Source organism: Talpa occidentalis, unplaced genomic scaffold (assembly GCF_014898055.3).
Source record: "Talpa occidentalis isolate TD23 unplaced genomic scaffold, MPIMG_talOcc4v2.1, whole genome shotgun sequence".
NCBI lineage: Eukaryota > Metazoa > Chordata > Mammalia > Eulipotyphla > Talpidae > Talpa > Talpa occidentalis.
The window spans coordinates 32,670,017-32,691,840 of NW_026555331.1; the positions used below are offsets into that span (position 1 = coordinate 32,670,017).

Below are 21,824 nucleotides of genomic sequence, written 5' to 3' on the forward strand. Positions count from 1 at the left end.
AAATTGAATTACTTGGCAATATACCCTCTCTACAGAAGGTGCCAAGCCCAGGTGGCTTTATGAGTGCATTTCACTAGCTCCTGAGCTAGTGTCTTCTCTCACAAATCCTACAGTATTTCCCCCAAATGACCCATGCTAACTGAAACTGTGCAGTTTGTACCAAACCCTAAAGCATGGCAGGTAGTAAGCCGAAAGTGGCCTGGCATGACCCTGCAAGTATCACTGGCACCCAAAATGATTCCTTGCACACTATAGATACTCAGTATTTGTTGAATGAATGAATATAAAATTGAGGCAAATGATAAAACTGAAACAAAAAATGTGCATTAAAATGAAATTATTTTGGTATAGAAACAAAGTCTTTTGATGACTTTCCTATTCCTGTTCAACCTTGGAGCCCAATTTTGATTGGAAGAGGGGAGTGGAGGAGCCTTATTCCTTCAATTAGTATGACAACCAGGACAGCCACAGGACTCTGGCATCGGGGCATCTGTGGATGAATAACCCTCTAGGGGGAGGGGATTCTTCCCTAACTACCCCACATGGGAATCCTCAGTGTATATTTATTCCACAAATGGATCGAGTAGAGTGAACAAGCCCCAGTGTCAGTGCTGAAGATGGAAAGCAGCCTCTCTCAGCCTTTGCCAGAGTTGAGTCTTTTGGCAAGGATTCCTCCGCAGTTTACTTCAAGATCCAACCTGACCTGAAAGGACTCTGGGGCTCATCCTTCCAAGGCATCTCATGGCTGATTGCCCCTGTGGAGCGTAATCCTCCGTGCTCTTCCCAAGGCCCCTCCTGGCTCTGAGCCCAAGTCTCCAGATCTTATGTTCATCTTGTTTCTCCCCTGGACCCTCCCCCTGCAACAGCTCTTTGTCCATGCAACCGACAGCTTCCTCTTTGATGTTCTTTCTCAGAGACTGGCTGTGGGCCTATCTCACCTTCACCTTCCTCTTCCCTTCACCACCTCACCTTCTGAGCAGCCAAAACACACACGTTGCCCTCCTTTCATCTTTCCTCCTAAATCAGCCTCTTCTGGGTATATTGAAAGAAGGCTTTTCTGAGCTGGCGACTCTAATTCTTAGCTTTTGAAAAATCTTAAGGGTCTGGGTTCTATATCCCCCCAATTGATAAGTGGAAGTCCTAAGCCTCCAGTACCTCAGACTGTGATTGTATTTGGAGACAGAGACTTTAAAGAGAGGCAATAAGGTCAAATGAGGGTGTTAGGCTGAGCTCTGATCCAATATGACTGGTGTCCTTAAGAGGAAATTTGGTTTCAGAGGTACAGAGGAATGTGAAGTCACAGAGAGAAGATGAAAGTCACAGGAAGAAGAAACCAGGTCTACCAACACCTTTATCTGTACTTCCAGCCTCTAGGAATGTGAGAAAGTTGCATTTCTATTGTTTAAACCAGTGTGTGGTATTTTGTTACAGTAGCGCTCACAAACTATTACACAACTTAAATCTCTGTAATGTTTTCTTTCAAGAATAGATGAAATGTCTATAGGCTGATTATTCAGGCAACTTTTTGAGCTAGCACTCATTTTCAGTATCCAATAATCATTAAATATTTAAACATGAATTTTCTTCAAAGTAATGATTTTTATAGTTATTTCAAAAGAATATAAGATATTCTTTTAATATTTTCCAAGGGACTTGGAGAAAGACAGAAAAAGCATTTTATCAATTGCTAAGTAAGGAAGGAAAGAGATCTAAATCAAGAATGCTGTATCTACAGAGACTGCACATGAGGGGAAAAATCTGTACTGTACAAAAATGAACAACAATGTAAATTAATAAAAGAAAAAAAATAACAAAAGAATGATTATCTGGATGAAGAAGATAAAATTTAATTCAAAAAAATTAAATTCTATTTTTACAAAAATCTGCTATATGATAGCTATTAAGTCATTCACAATAAAGATTTGGTGAGTTTCATTGACTACAAGCTCTACGTGAATTGATCAAAAATGGCAAAAGCGTTTTATCTGCAGTTACTCACTCATTCTTTCATTCAATTAATATTGCCAGATAGGTGACCTAGGCAGTCAACAAATTACATATTGCCAGTCACTAAAAATTTCTGGGTTTCTTTCTGGTTTAAAAAAAATGTTAATTTAGGGGGCTCCCTGGTGGCACAAGGGATTAAGACACAATTTATGAAGCTGTGCACAGCTGGCCAGGGAGCAACCCACATGGCACAGCAGACCTCTCCTGACTCGCCCGCTGTTCCCCTCAGCAGTGTATTTCAGTCAGTCTGCCTGTTCTGTTCCCCACTCTGTCTCTGGTGAATCCTCTCACCCCCCCAACACCTCTGGCCTGAACCCCAGCTCTTGTATGCATAAATAAATAAATCTTTAAAAATAAATAAATTAAATTAAATTAAAAAAAAAATGTTTATTTACATGATCCTAAGGCAGATTTCACTTGCAAAATAAACATTTCCTTTTTTTTTCCAAAAAAAGGAAAAAGTCCTTTCTTCTGGTTCATTTCCTAATTCTGCAGGCACCTCCAAAGAATCTAGGAATGTAATTTTTTGCAGATTACAGGTTTCTTTAATCCTTTGCCCATAAGGTCTTCCCTTGTGGAATTAGTTTCCACAATTTGTGCAATTTGTGCCTAAGAAGCAATTTGTTTCCTCCTGGACTAATCCAGTGGCTACTAAGTTTCAATGGAAGAACAATACTTCCTTGAAAGCACAGGTATTTGTTTCTGCCCTCCTTTGTAAGGTTTCAACAAGTCTAGACTCTTCCTGAATACAGCCTTCAACCAGCCCTCATCTATTTTTTTCAAAAGAAACATCCTCAGGTCTTTCTACTATCTTCCACACGACTTGGCTTGGAAACTTTTACCAGTCTGGGTGGCTCTTCTGAACCTTTCCTCTTCACTCGTATGTTAGTTCACTGCCTCCTTCTCTGGGTATTCACTGAGTGCCTGTCCTGTGCCTGGCGCATCACTAAACACCTCCCCCACACAGGCTGAGAAGTCTCTGCTAGGCCACGTGGGAAGATTACAAGCACTTCCACGGAGACTTGCAAACTGAGTTCAGTTCAGTTGGAGGAAATAGAGGAAGTGGGATTATTGAAAAGCATTTGAGAAAAGGGTAAGGCAAATTGACATCTCAAATTCTACCTATACTGCTGAGTAGTTGTATGACAATCACCAAGCTATTTTAACCCCTCAGTTTCATCATCTGTAAAATGGGGATAATAATACCATGCAGAATGAAGTGTGAACTACCTAACACTATGCCTGGTACATAGTAGGTGCTCAAAAAAAAGGCAGTTATCCTTACTATTATTATTATTATCATCAGCTGGGGAGACCTGGGACATGATTGGCTCCCAAGGGATAAGATTCTATGCTTCCCCCAACCCCAAGAGCACCAGTTATCAAGGAGAAGAGAATTACTAGTTATATAAAAAACTATGACCCAGAGACACTCTATGGGGGGTGGGGGACGGGGAGGGGAGGGATTGGGGTCAAAATAAGGGGGTTGCAACTGTATGGGGAATATAAAAATAAAATTTATTAAAAAAATAAAAAATAAAATTATTACTGAAAGAAAAAAAAAACAGATGCAGGCATGAAGAGTTGCATTTTATGGGGAACCATGTGCCTATACTGAGCAGCAGCCCCCAGTCCCTCCCTGGAGTCTGCATTTCTGGCTGCCATTATCCTGCAGAGGATGCATGGGGGGTGTGTGATTATGCTTCAAAGGGTTTTATACTTTTTTAAGCCTAAGCCTTTGCTATAATTAAAACAATTTGATAAGCTTGACTTATTCAGCCTTCATTTTTACAATCAGTTCTGATGATAAAGATGCACACCAGTCCCTCGATCCTTTAGATGCGCATTATCAAGCACTGTGCTGTACGAGTTTGGCTCCCCAGACAGGTTTGAGGCCCACCTTTACCAATTTTTCCTTGGTAGAAAAATGCTTACAGCTTATTTTCAAAGACTCAGAAGGAGCAGACTCAGCCTTCGGCTTATATGCTCCAGCTGCATGCAATTTCCCCAGCAGATGTTATTCATCCTGCATTGTCTTTCTGGCTCTTGCCACAAGTCATCTCTTCCTAAAATCTCTTCCTCCTGCCCTCCCCAGTCTACCCTGTAGGCTTTTCTCCTGCCATGTTCTCAGATTAAGGCATCCAAAAATGCAAACCAGATCTAGTGAATGGATACTCTGGGCACAGGAACCAGTAGTCCGTGTTCTAACAAGCCTTTCAAGAGCTTCCAATGAGCAATGAAGTTTGAGATCCACTGCCCTGCTGCCAGATCCTATTGCCCTCCACCCCTGCTTGATTCTACTGGCCCCCAAACCTACAGATGCTACTGCTGCCCCCTCACCCCTGGTTATTCTACTACTCCCCACCCCTTGTTTCTCAAAACTTCTTCCTCCTTGGCATCCAGAATAAGATTCCACCTTGGCTCTCCACATGGAGAGAGTGAAGGAAAACCTAGAATTTTTCCATAGTAGCCAGAGATAGGATATCTGGAGTTGCTGCCATCACAATATTCCAAATGAGACCTGAAGGATCACCAACTTCAACCATCTCCATTTAGAGATGAATAAAATGAAGAATGGAGAAGAAAAGTGACTCACCTGGGGTCATTGGCTAAGTAGAAATCAAATGGATACTGGAGTGTTTCACTCAGTTATTCAACAAACACTGAGCTTTTGCTGTGGGCAGGACCAAAGCCAGAACTTGAGGTCACTACAACCCTCAAGTTTAGCAGCAATAACACCTCCAAATGTGGAAGAGCATTTCATGAGCTCCTCAAAAACTCCTGGTCAAGGTGCAAGGAAGAGCTGACATCAGCATGCTAAGTGTGAGGCACATTTTCTTTGCTCAAAGGCATATCTTCCCCTAAGCCAGTCATCCATTCCCTAAAAGGGATTTGGGGTGAATCTCTTTCTTTTTAGGTTTGCAGAAACCTTGACAAGTTTGCTAAATCACTATACTTTACTACCTTGAGCCTCTGGGCCTGAACAGGGGATAAGTCAATAATTGCCTTGTAGCGTTTTGTTTTTTCCTTCCCACTGATGGAGTGAGAAAGCTTGTCCCTCCTCACAGCCAGTGAGAGGCTGGCTCAGCAAGCGGGGGCAGACAGGTTCAGTGAGACATGGAAAACACTCAGTCCCATTCATTAAGGGTTTAGAGTCTACTGGTAAAAGTGAAGCAAGACAAAAATAATGAGACTAGGAATTCTTCTAGGGTAGATGCCATTCTGATCCCCTGGAAAAAGTGCAGACGGGCCTCCCTAGTGGTGCAAGGGGTTAAGACGTAGCACTATGAAGCTAGCCCGAGCCTCTGCAGTGCAAGTTTGATCCCTCACCAGGAAGGTGACCCACACGGTGGGGCAGACCTCTCCTGTCTTGCCCGCTGTTCCCCTCTGCAGTGTATTTCAGTAGATCTGCCTGTTCTGCTCCCCACTCTGTCTCTGGTGAATCCTCTCACACACACCCCATCTCCGGCCTGCACCCCAGCTCTTGTATGCATAAATAAATAAATCTTTTTTAAAAAACACAGACAGGACTGACAGCTTGGCAAAGGACCTGCATTGCGTTGCCTATGCCAGGCACTGCAGGGTCCTGCCTGACTGAATAAGGAAGGAGGTGGCATGTAACTTGGCCTGGCTGATACTAGGAAAGGTATTCCAGGTGGAAGAGAGTGAGCAAAGCCCTGGAAAGCTCAGGGAAAGAGACAAGAGTTCTAACCATGACAAAGGGACTTGAAGGGATGCAGAACAGGCCGGCCCCCAGGGGTGGGTTTCTCCAGGAACCAGACATGCTGGTGGTTCTGACCTCTGCTTTTCTCCCTCCCTGAGATGCCATCTAATATCATTTAGAGGGACTGTTTTAAGATGTGGGAATTTATTTACTGGCAACCAGAGCTTAAAAATGTCAATAACTGTCAACCTAAGAGAAAAACCTTCATTTGGAACATGAAACAGAGCATTCTTACGTTAGTTGTTCAGTCACATTACCTTTGAGGTTTCAGCTCATTGCATTTTTACTAATATTTGGCTGTCAAGTTCAATTAGATAAATGCAAAAATGGAAATGTAAGCCTACAGTGATTTCCAAAGAACCGAACTTGGGGTTCTATGAAGTAAGTTCTTACACTGTCCTCATTAGCTTTATTTTTAAGTAGTAAAGCAACAAAGAAAAATGTCACTAAATTCTGTGGCCTCTACCCTCCTCTGCCTCCTCACCCACCCAAAACACCTCTGGAATTCATCCTAAAGAAGGAAGCTTAGACCAGAAAATTGAGGATGTAAGGCCAGAAACCAGAGTGGGGACAAAAGAGAAATGATTATCCCGTTGCTAAACTGGCTATGGACGCCCCACAAACAAGGACAGAAACCAGAGGTGGTGGGGACGAGGAGACCTGTCGGTCATTACAAAGAGGAGAGCCAGTCCTTACAGATGAGCCAAACCAGACCCTAGAAGTGATAGATTCCACAATAGATAAAATTCCACACAAGAATGAATCCCCCCAAAGAACAGGATGTAAAAACAACCCCTGTTCTGGCAAAGGGCAGCTTCTAGCCTTGAAGAACTGCCCGTCCAGGTCTACGCAGTCATCTCTCTTTTCTCCTTTCCCTTTTTCTTAAACTTGCTGTGTGCTGCTGAACAAGGGAATCTGCAAAAATCATTTGCCAGAGGGGCCCAAGAACCCCACTCACTGAACCCCAATTCTAACAGAGTGGGCATGTGGGGATGCGGGGGGTTCAGCTCCACCATCCCCTATTCAGAGTATTTTTAATGTCTGCCTCTCACTTCCCAAATCTACAGCCACACCCCCATGGTGTGCTCTCTTAGAACACAGACATGAATTCTGAGTGGGTGGCATTGACCCACATTGGCATGTTATAGGGAAAGGAAAATGTCTCAAGGTGAGCAGAAATAAAATGAGCTAGGTGGGTAGATTTAGAGAAAAGCACGTAAGTCAACAAGACCCCATAAAAGAGACAAAGAGACAAAACAGGGAGCGCCAGCTGGCAGAGGTACAGCTGGTTAGTGTAGCTTCATCCCAGGAGTGAGAGAGTCAAGAAGAGTGGGAGTTTGAGCAAGGAGGGTTAAGATTTCCAAAAAGTGATATGTTCCCATTGGTTGCCCTGGTGATAAATCCACCTCCCATGTTACCCTGATCTAATGAAAAGAAAAAATGTGCACCTACAAGGCAGAAAGCAAATAGGGGTGGGGGCAGCACAACAAAATGAATAGTTCCTTGGTATCCTGTCTTAACAGTCTATAACAAAATTTTCAGAAGTGTCTTAAAAAATGTCTGTTTACTGATGTTTTGTTCCAGTCAGTATACAGAGAAGGTCATTATGTTTGGTCGTTGTGTTTCTAGAAGTCTTTTTACTCCCCATCACCAGTCCCTTCTACCGTTTGACCCTTCATTCCTGCACCCCCCCTCCAATTTAGCCTCAAACTCCACTTCATTTATGAATGTTCACTAGTTTGTAATTAGTTTGTTTTGTCAACTTATCTGCAGATGCCTTGTTTGTCCAATATTTGTCTTTATTTTTCTAATTTTGCTTTAGTACACAATTTAATTTCATTGAGCTCCTTTCATTTTACTATAAATGGTGACATTTTGCCTTTATCCAGTCCTTTCAGTGGGCACTTAGGTTGCTTCCCAGTCCCAGCTATTATAAATAATGCTACCTACAACTATTTTCATAATAACACTAGAGTCTGCCTTTTATACTTTTGTTCTCTCCTGATTGCATAGAGTATAAAAGGTTTATTGACATGGCTTTTGAGTCCATGTTGAAATTAACCTTTAAGAAACTACCATTTGTCAAGTTTTGGTGACATATCAAAGAAGAAAATCTACAATTACATGAAATGACTACTAAAGAAAAATGCCTTTCTTTTTTTCTAACTACATATCTGTGAGAGGACATTTTTTTTCATGTAGTCCAACCAAAATAACATTTCATGACAGACTGAATGAATAAGAGAATCCAGCTGTCCTTGATTAAGCCAGACATTAAACAGATTTGCAAAAATGTTAAGACAGTGTTGTTCTCACTTATTTTTTTAATTTAAAAAGTATTTTTGTACAAATATCTAATTTATATTATAGGTTATGTTACAGGTTTGTGAATGTTCCATTTTAAGTCAACAATATTATTAGTAATGGCTATTTTTTTTAAAGTCTGTTTCCATTTCTGTGAAAATCAAAAGGCCCAACCCACATAAACAAAAGCTCTTTGGGATCCTCAATAAATTTTAAGTGCAGAAAGACTTTGAGACCAAAAAAATTTGAGAACTGCTACCTTAATCTGAGCCTGCAACAAGCAGAATCAAGCTCTAACTCAGTTCTGCTTCTGCTGTTACCCTAAATTAATGATCTTTTTATCTCTATCTCCCCCACTACTTTCTGATGGAGGCTGTTCATCTTACAGCCGATGTCTAGCATCGAGGAGAAATCCCAGATAAAGGAAGGAGGAAGAGATAAGCCCCCATAGGCACATATCACAGGCTGAGCCATCCATGGGAAGGGTGGATAAGTACACACTTTTTTTTTAATTGGCTCAAGTTGACACTGGGACTGTGGCTTGAATTTAGACATAAAATATACACATTTTCTTAATCAGAAAATTCAAATGAAAAATTAACCTAAGGAACAATTCTGTTTCTACTCTGTTAAACATTCAGAGACACCCTTGCAATAAAATACATCATACGTAATGGTTGACACCATGTATACAGCCAAGATGATTTGCCCCAGAAAAATAAAAATGTGACTTGGGCAATGTTCTGAACATAGATAACAAAAAGCCAAGAAAAGCAAACACCCATAAAACACAAGACCCCATTCTCTAAGAGCGAAGAGAAGGTCCTGTGATCAGCAAGCCTTCTTTTTTTCCGTTGAGAATAAGGCCAATGGCAGACTGCGTGTGAGCACCCAGGCCAAAGTGGTGGAGTTTGCCTTCTGGCATCACAATTCTCACTCAACCGTGTTCACAAGTCCAGCAGCCTCCCAGCCTCTCTGGGAGTGGCTGCTCGCCACCCCTGGTGTGGGAGACTGCCATGTTCCATCCTCTCTTGGTCCTGATGCATTCTTGGGCAAGGTAAGAAAGGGGAAGTCGGGGGTCCCTGGTGGCACAAGGGGTTAAGCACCACACTATGAAGCAATCCGAAGCCTCTGCAGCACAGGAGAGGTATGCTGAACCATGTGGGTTGCCCACCAGGAGCAACCCACATGGCGCAGCAGACCTCTCCTGTCTCGCCTGCTGCTCCCCTCAGCAGTGTATTTCAGTCAGTCTGCCTGTTCTGTTCCCCAGTCTGTCTCTGGTGAGTCCTCTCACCACCACCCCCATCCCCGCATCTCTGCATCTCTGGCCTGTGCCCCAGCTCTTGTATACATAAATAAATAAATCTTTTAAAAACAAAAAAAGAAAGAAAGAAAGGGGAAGCCATACTGGTGAGGCATATGCCTTGGGTAAAATGGGGTTCTATTGCTGAGGAGACAGGGGTTTTTTTACTTCATAACCTGAGCTTAGAGTGAAGGAGGAGGGCAGTGAGTGCTGGTAACAAGGGAAGGCTCACTATGTGGGTGGGGGGTGAGAAAGAGAGAAAGAGAAAGAGAGTGAGAGAGAGAGACTTGGAGCCAAGAAAAGGAATTGCTTTTCTATCTGTGTGTGGCAACTCATCTGAAAGCAACCACACCAGCAATTCCACCTGTGCAATTGCTGCTGGTGATCTAGGATGCATTTCCAGTATAGATATAGATGGCTAGAGATAGAGATATCTATCTACATCTGTGCTTTTTGTCTTCATTTTAAAATTTGTTTTAAAAACCCTTTCACTGCTGTGCTAAACATTCCCCCAGTTCTTTCACATTTGCAGAAGTCTTATGTTTACGTCATTATGGAAACAGGGATTCTCTCAGATGAAAGACTTGGAAGGCTCAGTATATTGGTGTCATTTCATATTCACATCAGTAAAGATTCTGACCTCTTAAAACAGGGTCCTGCTGGTCCTTTTGGTATCTGATGGTAATTTTGGATGCTGAGGCCTCCAGATCACAGGGCATTTATAGCAGTGCCCTTCACAGGGGGTCAGAATCTAGCAGCTGGCCAACAAGATATACAATACGGCTTCAGAGAATGACTTCATAGAATGATGGTTCTGGCCAAACTGACATTTATTGTGTACCCACAATGTATACATATTACTTCATTTACTCCTCACAAAATATTCCAAACTTGGCACTGACATTCCCAATTGATGGAGGAGGAAAAGGAGCCTCAGTGCGCTTACTTAGCCTAGGTATACAGAGCTGCTGAGTTCCAGAGCCAGGACTAGAACCCAGATCTGTGTCAAAACCCTTCCTCTTTCCTCTATCATCGTTCCTCTCACTCCCACATCCTAGGCTCACCACAGTCCACATTTCCAACCGTGCTAACTTCTCTATATTCTGTGTGCCTTCATGACCTTTCCTTTCCCAGAAGAAAAAAAATTTTTTTTAAAGATTTATTTATTCATGCATACAAGAGCTGGGGTGCAGGCCAGATGTGCAGGAGGATGAGAGGATTCACCAGAGACAGAGTGAGGAACAGAACAAGCAGACTGACCAAAACACACTGCTGAGGGGAACAGTGGGTGAGACAGGAGAGGTCTGCTGAGCCATGTGGGTATCTCCATGGCTGGCCTGGATCGAACCCGCACTGCAGAGGCTGTGGACAGCTTCACAGTGCTGCACTCCACTGCCTGTGCCACCAGGGAGGCCCCGGAAGAAAAAAATTTACCTTAAGAAAAACAATCAGGGCCTCCCTGGTGGCACAAGGGGTTAAGCACAGCACTGTGAAGCTCTCTGCAGCCTCTGCAGCACGAGTTCAATCCCAGACCGGGGAGGTGATCCACATGGCACAGCAGACCTCTCCTGTCTCCCCCGCTGCTTGGGAGTGTATTTCAGTCAATCTGCCTGTTCTGTTCCCCACTCTGTCTTTGGTGAATCCTCTCATCCCCCCCCAACACCTCTAGCTTGTACCCCAGTTCTTGTGTGCATAAAATAATAAATAAGTCTTTAAAAAAAAAAACATAATCATAGGGTCAGAATAACAGAGCCCTGACATTTTTCCATTCCTCAAATCTTGATTCAGCTCATAACACCCACTTCTCTTCTGAGCCTGCCCCGCCTTTCACAAACCGGCCCACTCTTTCCCCATGCTGCCCTGCAGGGAAGCACCATTAACACAGATTATCTGGACAAGTATAATAAAAATTCTCATAATACCCTTTCCAAATAAGTCCAGTGAGGACTTTTTCAGATGAAAAATCTTGCCTTTGCATCCCAGAGAAGTCACAAGCCTCAGATTAAACTGGAAGTCTTTGCACTAGAAGAGGTTTCATTTCATTTTGAAAACCAGGGTATAACCCCACCCTCACCTGGGCTGTACTCACTCGCAATGAGCCCCTTCTCCCAGCACACCCAGCAGACCACTCAGCGCAGGATTGCTTCCCAGACTGACACCCATGCCCCATCTTGAGGTCCCCCTAAACCACCCGATCCTGCCTCCTCTGTAGGTGGTGCCCTCATCACTCACCCATGAGAGCCATCTGGGGGTGGGTCCGAGCATGTCTCCCTCTAGAAATGGGTCTTCGCTCCCTGGCTTCAGTAGGGAGGAGGAGGATCTGTCCGAGGAAAAGCAGAAAGCAGCCCACCAGCATCTTTTCCATCTTCAAGGGGAGGATGAGGGACAAGGCTGTAACACACACCACAGGTGAAGGCAGGTGAGGCAGGGTGAGATGTCCATGCTCCCCAAACTCTAGGTGCTGAGCCCAGCCACCCCACCTTGCCTCCACCTAAACTTGCCACTTGTGCTTAAAATGCCATTTGTGTGCTTGACCCTTGTCCTGCAATCATGCCAGGTCCAGTAGGTTAACTGTCGGTTCAAGCAGCTTAAAAGAGAACCTTGGAGCCCTTGGCATCATCCCCATAGGTTTTCTAATAGTACGCATGGGAAACAAGCCATCAGGGAGACAGCAACTTGGGCACCCCTGCGAAATTCTATACGCTCTTTCCTGTCGCAGACATTCTCCAACGCTCTCACCATCCTCTGGGATGCTGCCCTTATAGGAGCAGCTTCTAAACTCAGGTGTGTCCACTTACACATGCCCACACAATACTCTCGGGGTCCACCATCAGCCATGCGTACCTTGAGCCCAGGCTCCCAAGCGTCTCCTGCAAAGCCGCAGGTGACAGCCACAGAGGCCAACAGCCCAAAAGCCTGAGCATCTTCATTTATCCTACACCATCAAGTACTTAAGTAAGCCCTGAGGGCGGGCTTTCCTTGGAAGCTCCTAGCAGGTGTAGGGTAAATGACGTTGGTCAGGCTCTTATGCAATTGGCCTCTGTGCTATCACCTGCAGCCTTGATCTTACTAAAGTAGAAGGCGCTTAGGTGTGGGGCACCCATGCCTGATTATGGATACCTGAGCATGGGTGTGTGCGCATGTGCAATTGTGCACACCTGTGCCTAGGAGGGAGGGGATAAAAGGGCAGTGTCCGTCTGGGGAGGGGACTCAAGTTGCTGTTTCCCTGCTGGCTTGTTTCCCCTACTTACCATTAAAACCTGTGAAAATGATGCCAAGGGCTCCAAAATTCTCTTTCAGATCACTAGAACTGATGGTGAACCTACCCAGCATGGATGGTTGCAAAACAGTAGAGCGTGCATAGTTGGAATTTTTCCCCACTTTGGTCACTACAAGACTGAATGGAAAACTTGAGGGGAAAAAAATCTCTTTTGAAGTTTCTTCTCAATTAAGTTTATTATTAATTATTCAGTCACATTCTACATCTTAGATTTGAAAAAGGAAAAACTACTTCTGAGAATTGCCAAATAACAGTATTCTCTCACCTTAATAATACTGGATGGCCTACATTAACATATATAAATTAGGGCATCCCTGGTGGCGTAAGGGGTTAAGTCACAGCACTATGAAGCTATCCGTAGCCACCGCAGCATGAGTTCGATCCCTGGCCAGGGAGATAACCCACATGGCGCAGCAGACCTCTCCTGTCTCACTCACTGCTCCCCTCAGCAGTGTATTTCAGTCAATCAGCCTGTTCTGTTCCCCACTCTGTCTCTGGTGAATCCTCTCACACACCCCCACCTCTGGTCTGTACCCCAGTTCTTGTATGCATAAATAAATAAATCTTTTTTTAAAAACATATATAAATGGACCAAGGAATTCACATATGGCTGAAGAATCATAGCCAACCTCACAGCCTCACAGCCTCCCTGTCTCCCACACACATATAAGAGGGAGCATGGTCCTGGGATTAAGGGCTTAGATTCTGCACAAGACTACAGGACTTTAAATCCTGGCTTTGACACCTGCTAACTCTGTTTGATTTTGGACAAACTACTTAACCTCTATGAGCCTGATGGAATAATGGGATAATTTTAGTTACTGGAATGAGTTAATACATGGAACTAAAGCATTAGGAATAGCGCCTGGCACACATGGGGAAGTGAAGACTGGCAAACACAAGCATGCTGGCAAAGGAACTAAGGAACCAAGACAGAATAAGATGGCACCAATGTTGAGAAAGAAGCTCTCAAATGTATCAAGAATTCTAACCCTGAGTTGAGATTCAGGTATCCACAGGGTAAGGAGAGTTTCAACCAAAGCAGCACTGTCTTTCCCCATTTTTTATATTGGTCCTGAGGAGTGGTCAGTGTGAAGACTCAGGAGGACTCTATGCAGGGAAATGACATATTCAGATCCACATTTTTCCAGTTTGGTCAATCTCATGCTTCATGAGCTGAGAGGTACTTGGCCACATGGTGAATAATGTCAAATTTTTTCCAGCAAAACTTCACAGAAAAGGCAATATTCTGGGGTTGGGTTTAAATTTATTCTTCCATTATCTATGAATATAATGGGCACCATAGTAATTTATTAACATATAAATTAGGTGGGGAGGAGAGAATATTTAAAGAGGAACAACATTTAAGTAATATCATTTGCATGTAAAATCTTCACTAAGTCCCTATCTTGCACTTGGTAATGTCACCCAACTGACTTAATCCTCACACCTACTTTGAAGAAATCAAAATGATTAGTTCTATTTCTTAGAGATGAGAAAATGGAAGCTCAGAGAAGTTCAGCAACTTTTGCAAGGTCAAAGAGCTAAAGTAGGTGGGAAAGTAAGAATTCAAACCCAGGATATACAGGCCAATTTGCCAATTGATTGATTAGCAGAAAACTCAGCTGAAAGTCAAATCTTTGCAAGTCAATTCACAAAAGGCCATAGTTGTTTTACTGTCAGAAGAAGGAACAGGGCAGGGACCATTTTCCAAAATGTGGGGAAAAAATCAGTAATTGAGTGAACTGTTTATTCGGGAATTACTTTCAGGAATTGACCTAGAGATACAACTCAGACCTGCTGATTTTCAAAGTCCACGGGTTTTCAGACTTTCACTATGCATTAAAATTATATTTAAAATAGCAAATATTTATTCAGAACTTACTATGTCCCAGGCACTGGGCCAAGAGCTTTTTTTTTTTTTTTAAATAATTTTCTTTTTTTTTTTTTATTTTATAGAGGCGTGTTTTATGTTATTTTATTTGTTTGTTTGTTTGTTTGTTTTGTTTATACATGCACTGAGTACAGTCAGAAGTGCGGGAGGGTGAGAGAATTCACCAGAGCCAGAGTGGGGAGCAGAGCAGGCAGACGGACCGAAGGACACTGCTGAGGGGAGCAGCGGGCAGCAGGAGAGGTCTGCGCGCCATGTGGGACGCTCCTCCAGTGGCCGGGGAGCAGCCGGGGATCGAACCGGCGCTGCAGAGGCTGTGGGCAGCTTCGCAACCCAGCGCTCAACCGCTGCACCACCGGGGAGGCCCTGGGCCAAGAGCTTTAACTGTATTAAATTATTTAATTCTTAGAGTAGCACAGAGAAGTTAAGTAACTTTCTAAGGTTATACTACTGATAAGGATGAAACTCCAGACATACTGGCTCAACACTGATAACTACTGTCTTCCCCCAGAACCCCTTTTGAGACAATTTGAGCACTATTGATTGGACTGTTCCTTTTCAGAGCTTTAATGGTGAGATTCTTTCTGAGAAAAGGAAAGAAACTTAGAAGATTTTGCCTTTCTCTGATCTTAAACCTACTATTTACTACTTCCTTCCTTGGTGTTTACCACATTTTATATGATGTTAAGTGTGTTACATCATTTGTATGTGATTTATTATTTTAATGTTGCTCTCCTTCCCCCAAACTGAGCAACTACGAAGTCCATGTTTATTTATTCCAAACTTAATATATTACATGCTTTCAAAGCCCACTGCTATCTTGACACATTTGCAATTAAATCCAAATTTTTGGAACATAATGTGGTGGATAAATGTTATTTTTAAAAATTAAATACCATTTTATGCGGTTTGGGGCTTATTGCAAATTTCAAGAAGTGTTTGTATTTTCAAATTAACATTATTAACCAAAAGGAACTGAGGTAGATGAAGGGTAGAAAGTTAAAAACATAAGCAGAACTAAACATTCAGATAAGCTGTCTGAATCTGAGAAGGTTACTATCCTCTTCCTATCTCAGTCTCCTACTCCTAAACTGGGGATAATTACACACCTAGGCACACAGAACAATAGCAAATACATACTAATTCAATAAGAATTATTGTGGCTATTTTTACTACTTGTAATCAAACCAATTAATATAATGTACTTGTTAATTTTGTCATGCTAAACCATTTAATGTACTTAATGTACATTAATGTACATTTAATGTAATTAAATAAACTTTTATGCTTACTAATGACTGTTACTATAATAAAACAATGACATATAAATCCAAAATTTTTAAATGTTAGTTTCTGAAAGTATTTAAAACTTTCATTTTTAAAAATGCAATGTCACAGAAAGTCACAGGCTGGCAGAAAATACTTGCAAAACATATATGAGATATTTTATTTATATTCAAACTACATAAACTCTTATAACTCCATAAGGGGATTTTCAATCCACTTGAAAATGTGCAAAAGATTTGAATAATCACATCACCCTTGAAGATGTTTGGATGACAAATAAACATGAAAAGATATTCATTATTTTTAGTTATTAGAAATGTGAATTAAAAGCACAATATGGTTCCATGACAAATCCACTGGAATAACTAAAATTTAAAACACTGATATAACCAAGTACTGACAAAGATGTAAAGAAACCAAAACACTCATATACCACTGATAAGAATGCAAAATGGTGCAGATATTTTGGGAAACAATCAGGTAGTTTCTCCTCAAGTTAAATATGCACTTGCCAAATGACACAGCACAAGATGACCAATTGTCCCAGTTTGCCCAGAACTACCCATGTTTTAAAACTGAAAGCCCTGCATCCCAAGAGACTCCTCAATCCTGGGAAACGGGAATGTTTTCACTTCCCTACCTACCACCTTGAGTATTTACCAAGAGATGAAAATATATCCACACAAAGATTTATACTCATATGCTCACAGAAGATTTAGTTCTCAAAGCCAAAAACTGGGAGCAACACAAATGTTTATAGATTGACAAAGAGAAAAATAAATTATAGTACTTATATCCATACATTGGAATATTACTCAGTAAGTAAAGGAATGAATCTTAAAATAAGCAGGCTGAGTGAAAGCAGTCAGACACAAAACAGATTACTCACTCACCAATTGTATCTACTTGACATTAAATAAGAGGCAACACTATATGACAGAAAGCAGATTGGTGGTTCCAGGTACTAGGAGTGGGAAAAGAGAGTCAGCTATAAGGAACACAAGGGAAACTTGGGGGGTTTACATCATAATGATGGTGGAAGATACATGGCTCTATGTATTTGTCAAAACACATCAAATTGTATACAGGTTGCCTCCCATTACCCAAAAGTAGAGTGTTCCTATGAAACCATTACCAAAATGGTATAAAGTGAAGGAGCAATTACCATTCATTTATTAGAAAAAATTTGAGCATTCACAGACCCAAAAATTAATAGTGTTTTGGTATTAACATCATACCAAAAAACACAAAATCTAAAATAACACTCAAATATAGTAAAAAGCAGGGCTAATAAAATTAATATAGTGCCCTTGGAAATCTGTTTCCCAGGAAGGAATTTGGTGGTGCAACTTTTGCTGCTAGGGGTATGGGTGGGTGTGCTCATCCTTGCTGACACTGCTACAAAACAAATACTTTATGCATTTTCACTTTCCACCTTTGTCATAAAAATGCAAAACCTCTTTAGATTTCTTTTAGTTAGTGAAACAGGTACTAACGTAGGTCTTTTATAAAAATGAGGTGGTTTAATTGCAAATTTTTCAAAAGTAGGAGATACCTTTAATTTAAAATGTTAAATTCTATGGTATGTAAGTAATTCTTCACAAAAGTTGTTTTAGAAAAACTGAAGGAATTGGAGAAAGGCTACTGCAGACATACCAATATAAAAACAGTATGACAATATTACTATCAGATAAGATAGGTTTCTTTTTATTGCAATGTAGTAAAAAAAAAAAAAAAAAAGAAAAAAGTAAGCTAGTGCCTGTAGCCCATATTAATGACTGTTTCTCAGTTCAGTATTTACAGCTGCTGGAATTTGAAGAGCAGAAGTCATTTCTAACTGGAAAAAGGAATGATGTCTGAGAAACTGTTCCCTTCATACATGGCATGTGAGAATAATGGTTGTGCTAGAAATATAGGTTATTTACTCTCAACAGATTTCCTGAAGCATTTGGGAGCATGGAAAAAATATTTTAAAAATACAACAGCTTTTAGTGGGAGTGTGAACTGGTCCAACCACTATGGAAAGCTGTCTGGAGGTTCCTTGGTCTACTAAAAATGGAGCTACCATATGACCCAGCAATTCCACTCCTAGGGATCTACCCAAAGGACACAAAACATTGATTCAAAAGAACACCTGTACCCCTATGTTTATTGCAGCACTATTTCCAATAGGAAAAACCTGGAAACAACCCAAATGCCCAAAAATAGATGACTGGATCAAGAAGATGTGGTGTATATATACACAGTGGAATACTATTCAGCAATCAAAAATGATAAACTCATGCCATTCACAGCAATGTGGATGGAACTAGAAGGAATTATGCTCAGTGAAATAAGCCAGAAGGAAAAGGAAAAATATTGCATGGTTTCGCTTATAGCAGGAAAATAGGGGAACTAAATAAGACATCATGTAAAAAAATAATAATAGTACAAAACACAACAAAGCAAAAACAGACAATTATAAACCAGAGAAATACTGCAGGGAAGGAGGAGGGAGAGGGATCAGAGAGAGGGAGGGAGAACAGGAGACTGAGGTGATGGTGCACTGGTGCACTGGGGAAGGAAATTCTATGGGGACTACACCTGAGGGGGTGGGGGGAAGCAAATATTATTTAAAAACAAACAATGATGTAAAAAAATAAAATATAATTAAAAAATACAACAGCTTTGACTTTTGTTGTAGCAATTATTCCTCTCTCCATGGGACAATGTGTCTTTTCATTTAGCTTCACCACTGGGATGGTGGGAGAGCAAGCAGCTCATATAAGCATTACTGTTCTGAGTACACTGACAGAAGAGTAGAGAGCCTCCCGGGGGCCAACTATGGGCCTGGAGTGGAAAAGCCTGCTTCTGTATGACCTCCTCTAGGTGACCACTCTCTAGGCTTTCCTTAGTCAGCTGTAAAATGAGAGGTATGGACTGAAAGTAGCGTCTCAGTAAGCCTCTGTGACTCAAAGAAGGTTAGGCATGACTTCTGCCAAGGTGGTAAATGTTGTCTACACTAATATCTTTTAAATGTCCACTAAGGTCTAGGCAATGAACTGGGCAATTTGCATATAATCATCTCACCTGATCCCTATGTTCATTAAAGTAGATGAGTTTCCCATTGATGGATGGGGCACTACAACTTACAGCTGGAAAGACTCTCTAATGCTCCATTTTAATGCTCCATTTTGGCCATTTTTCACCCACACTCCTACAGGAGCTTCAGAACTGTCCTCTTTGCCTTGGGTCCTTCAGCGACTGTCCTGACTCTCTGTTGAGAACCTATCAGTGCTGCCTCCACCCCAAAGAAGAACTGAAGAACTGAATCTGGTCAGAGTTGGATGCCTTCATCCAAGCTGTTCTCTTGGCCAAAAGGTCTACAGTCTCAATTAATCAAAACTGCATTCAGTCCTCAAGACTCAGCTCCTATGTGTCCCATTCTCTAAAATCTCTAATTTTCTCAACTAAGATTGACTTTTCTATACAACCCTGACTGTGGACATTTTTTTTCTTACTATCATATCTGTCCCCTTCCTACTGTGAAGCTTAATAAGGGACACACCTTGTCACCTCTGATCCCTTATACTCTGGGTGCTAAGTTTTGTTAATAAATTTTTAGAAAACAGAAGCATATTGAATAACACATTGATTATAACAAATCAATACGTGTTAAATTAATATGGCCTTAGACCTGCAGTCTCTCAACTGGCTCTTGACTGCCCCACTCCTGGAAGGCCCATTAAATGCACTAGGTGCAAATGCAGCCTGGCGCCTGATTTATGACAACTTGGGACTTGGTCAACTGAGTTTGTTCAGGGCGGGAGTGTGTTCCCTGAGGAACTGTCTCCCTGCTTGCCCGGAGACATTAATGAGAGAGGGCCCCATTTTTCTGTCTTTTTCCCCGGACTTTTTTCAGCTTTTCTAGTATCTACCACAAACCTCCCCAGCACCCCCCCCCCCCCACACACACACACACACATTTCTCCACGACATAGGGAAGCTGGGGTTTTAGCTGCCATAGGGCACCAAGAACTAAATCCAGACGACACGGGCACGACAACCCCAGCCCACCAAGGGCGAGGACGGGAGCCATGCAGCTTGCGAGCAGGAGGGACTCTCCCGACTCCGCGCAAGTCTCCTTCCCCGGCTCCGTGGAGACCAGGTCTGGAGTCCCTGCGGCGGGGCACAGCGCCCCCATGGGGTACCCGGCCGCAGCGAGCGCCCCTGCGCCCCGCGAGGGGAGCGCGCCCAGCTCGGCCGGCCGTGAGGTGGCTCGGCCCGGAGCTGGGGGGTCCCGGCGGCGCCGCCCTCCCTCTCCCGCAGTCCCCAGAGGGGTCGAGAGCGAGCGCGCCCCCCGGGGCGGGAGGGGCGCCTGGACCGCAGGGCCGCGGGGCCGGGGCGCGGGCCGGGGCGCAGGCCTGGCGGGGGAGCGCCCGCGAGCGTCGCCCAGCCCGGCCCGGCCATTCAGTCAGCGGTCATCGGTCGTTCCGCGGGTCGGTCGGTCGGCCGGTCGGTCGGTCGGTCTGCGCCCGGGGCAGCCGGGCCGTCAGAGCCCGGTGGGCAGCGCGCCCCGCTCACCTGCAGCTGCAGCCGCGCGCGCCAGAGAAGCGAGACGGAGGCGCAGCCCCCGGGTGCTCCTGGCCGGCTCCTCACTCGCGGCGGCCGAGCGGGAAGCCCACGCCGCTGCTGCTGGGTGCTGCTTCGCCGCCGCCTCCCAGTCCCATCCCAGAGCTCTCCCCGCGCGCGCCGGCTGCCGCCAGGCTCTGGGCCAGCGCCGGCGGGCGGCGGGAGGCGGCGCCGCGCGAGGGTGGGGAGCGGGCCGGGCGGAAGGAGGGGATCCTCTTTGGGGATGGGGAAGGCGCGGGGAGGGAGCGGCCGCCAGTGCGGCCCCACCCTTCGGGCAGCCCCGCGAGCCGGGCACCCTGGCGGGGCCCCGCGCCGGCCCCACCTCGCTGGGCTGGGTAGGTCTTGGAGTCAAGGGGGCAGGATCCGACCCCAGGTTCTGGAGCGGTAGACTGAGAAAACTCTGAGCTTTGGGGGCTTGGTGGGGACGTGGGGGTGGTGAGGAGAGCATCTCCTGGTGGAAAGAGTAGCACGGCAGGAATCCTAGATCCAAGAACTACAGGAGGCATGCATCTGTAACAATGCAGAAAAAAGTCATGGGAACAAGTGCCAGGGACTGTCGTGGCAGTACCCAGATCACCCACACCGGTGCCAATTCATATTAACAGTGTCCCCTGGCCAGGGACCAGGCCCCCGTGGGGAGAGGGATGGGGGAAGAAGTTTGCCAGGAGCGAAGGGAAACAAGGTTCCTACCCTGAAGGAGCAGAGAAAATCTAGTTCAGACAAGACTTTTGAAATTATGGGCAAAGATGTTTGCAACTTTGTGAAATGGGAAAGCATAAACCGAGCTGTCCTGCAGAAATCTGGAGAGAAGCCTTAGACAGGATTGGTCAGTGACAGGAAAGTGCCTAACATACTTTCTCCTAGGCCTAGCCTGCCAGGGTGACAGTGCTCTGGACACCACGCCAGGATACCTCGTAATAATGGATCCAAAATTCTATCCCCAAACCACTAACCCAAAGCACCCTGTTCAGGTTTTAACAAGCTCCAGGGAGAGGCCGCTGAACTAATGAATTTCAAACTCTGAATGTACCAGAGTCTGATCATTTAAGTGTTTTTGGCTGCCTTTACTCCTAACCATCACTCCTATTTGATGATAGAGTTGGTTTCTGGAATGTACAAAACCAATCTTTTAGAAAGGAGGATCGAATTTAATTAATGTAATTACCCAGGATTGGGTAATTAAAACTCCAGCCATAAAGCAAGGGGTTAACATACTCAAGACATCAAGCAACTCGGTTTTTGTTACCACAATGCCAATGCCAAGAAAGACTCTTGTTTTTTTTATTAATGTGCCTTTGTTCCTGTACCCTGCTCCTGAGGCCCACTGGGCACTCATGATTACCTGCACTGATGTCTTTGGTAGGAGGTAAGTGGAGGTCAGAAAGCAGAGGAAAGTCTTCAGGAAATGTTTGGCCTC

General features: G+C 43.7%; 1 protein-coding gene across 2 annotated transcripts in view; it reads right to left on the reverse strand.

Moving 5' to 3' along the window:
• Positions 1-20,465, reverse strand: part of MATN2 (matrilin 2) — a 120,595-nt gene extending 100,130 nt beyond the window's left edge. The window contains exons 1-2 of one of the 2 annotated variants that reach the window (XM_037503630.2): positions 20,360-20,465; positions 11,571-11,729 (exon numbers count right to left, since the gene is read on the reverse strand). In XM_037503630.2, the coding sequence (XP_037359527.1) occupies positions 11,571-11,703 (133 nt within the window). In that variant the 5' untranslated portion in view covers positions 11,704-11,729; positions 20,360-20,465. The remainder of the gene's footprint in view (positions 1-11,570; positions 11,730-20,359) is intronic. The other variant, XM_037503622.2, reaches the window with a different exon arrangement.
• Between the last annotated feature and the right edge of the window lie 1,359 nt (positions 20,466-21,824).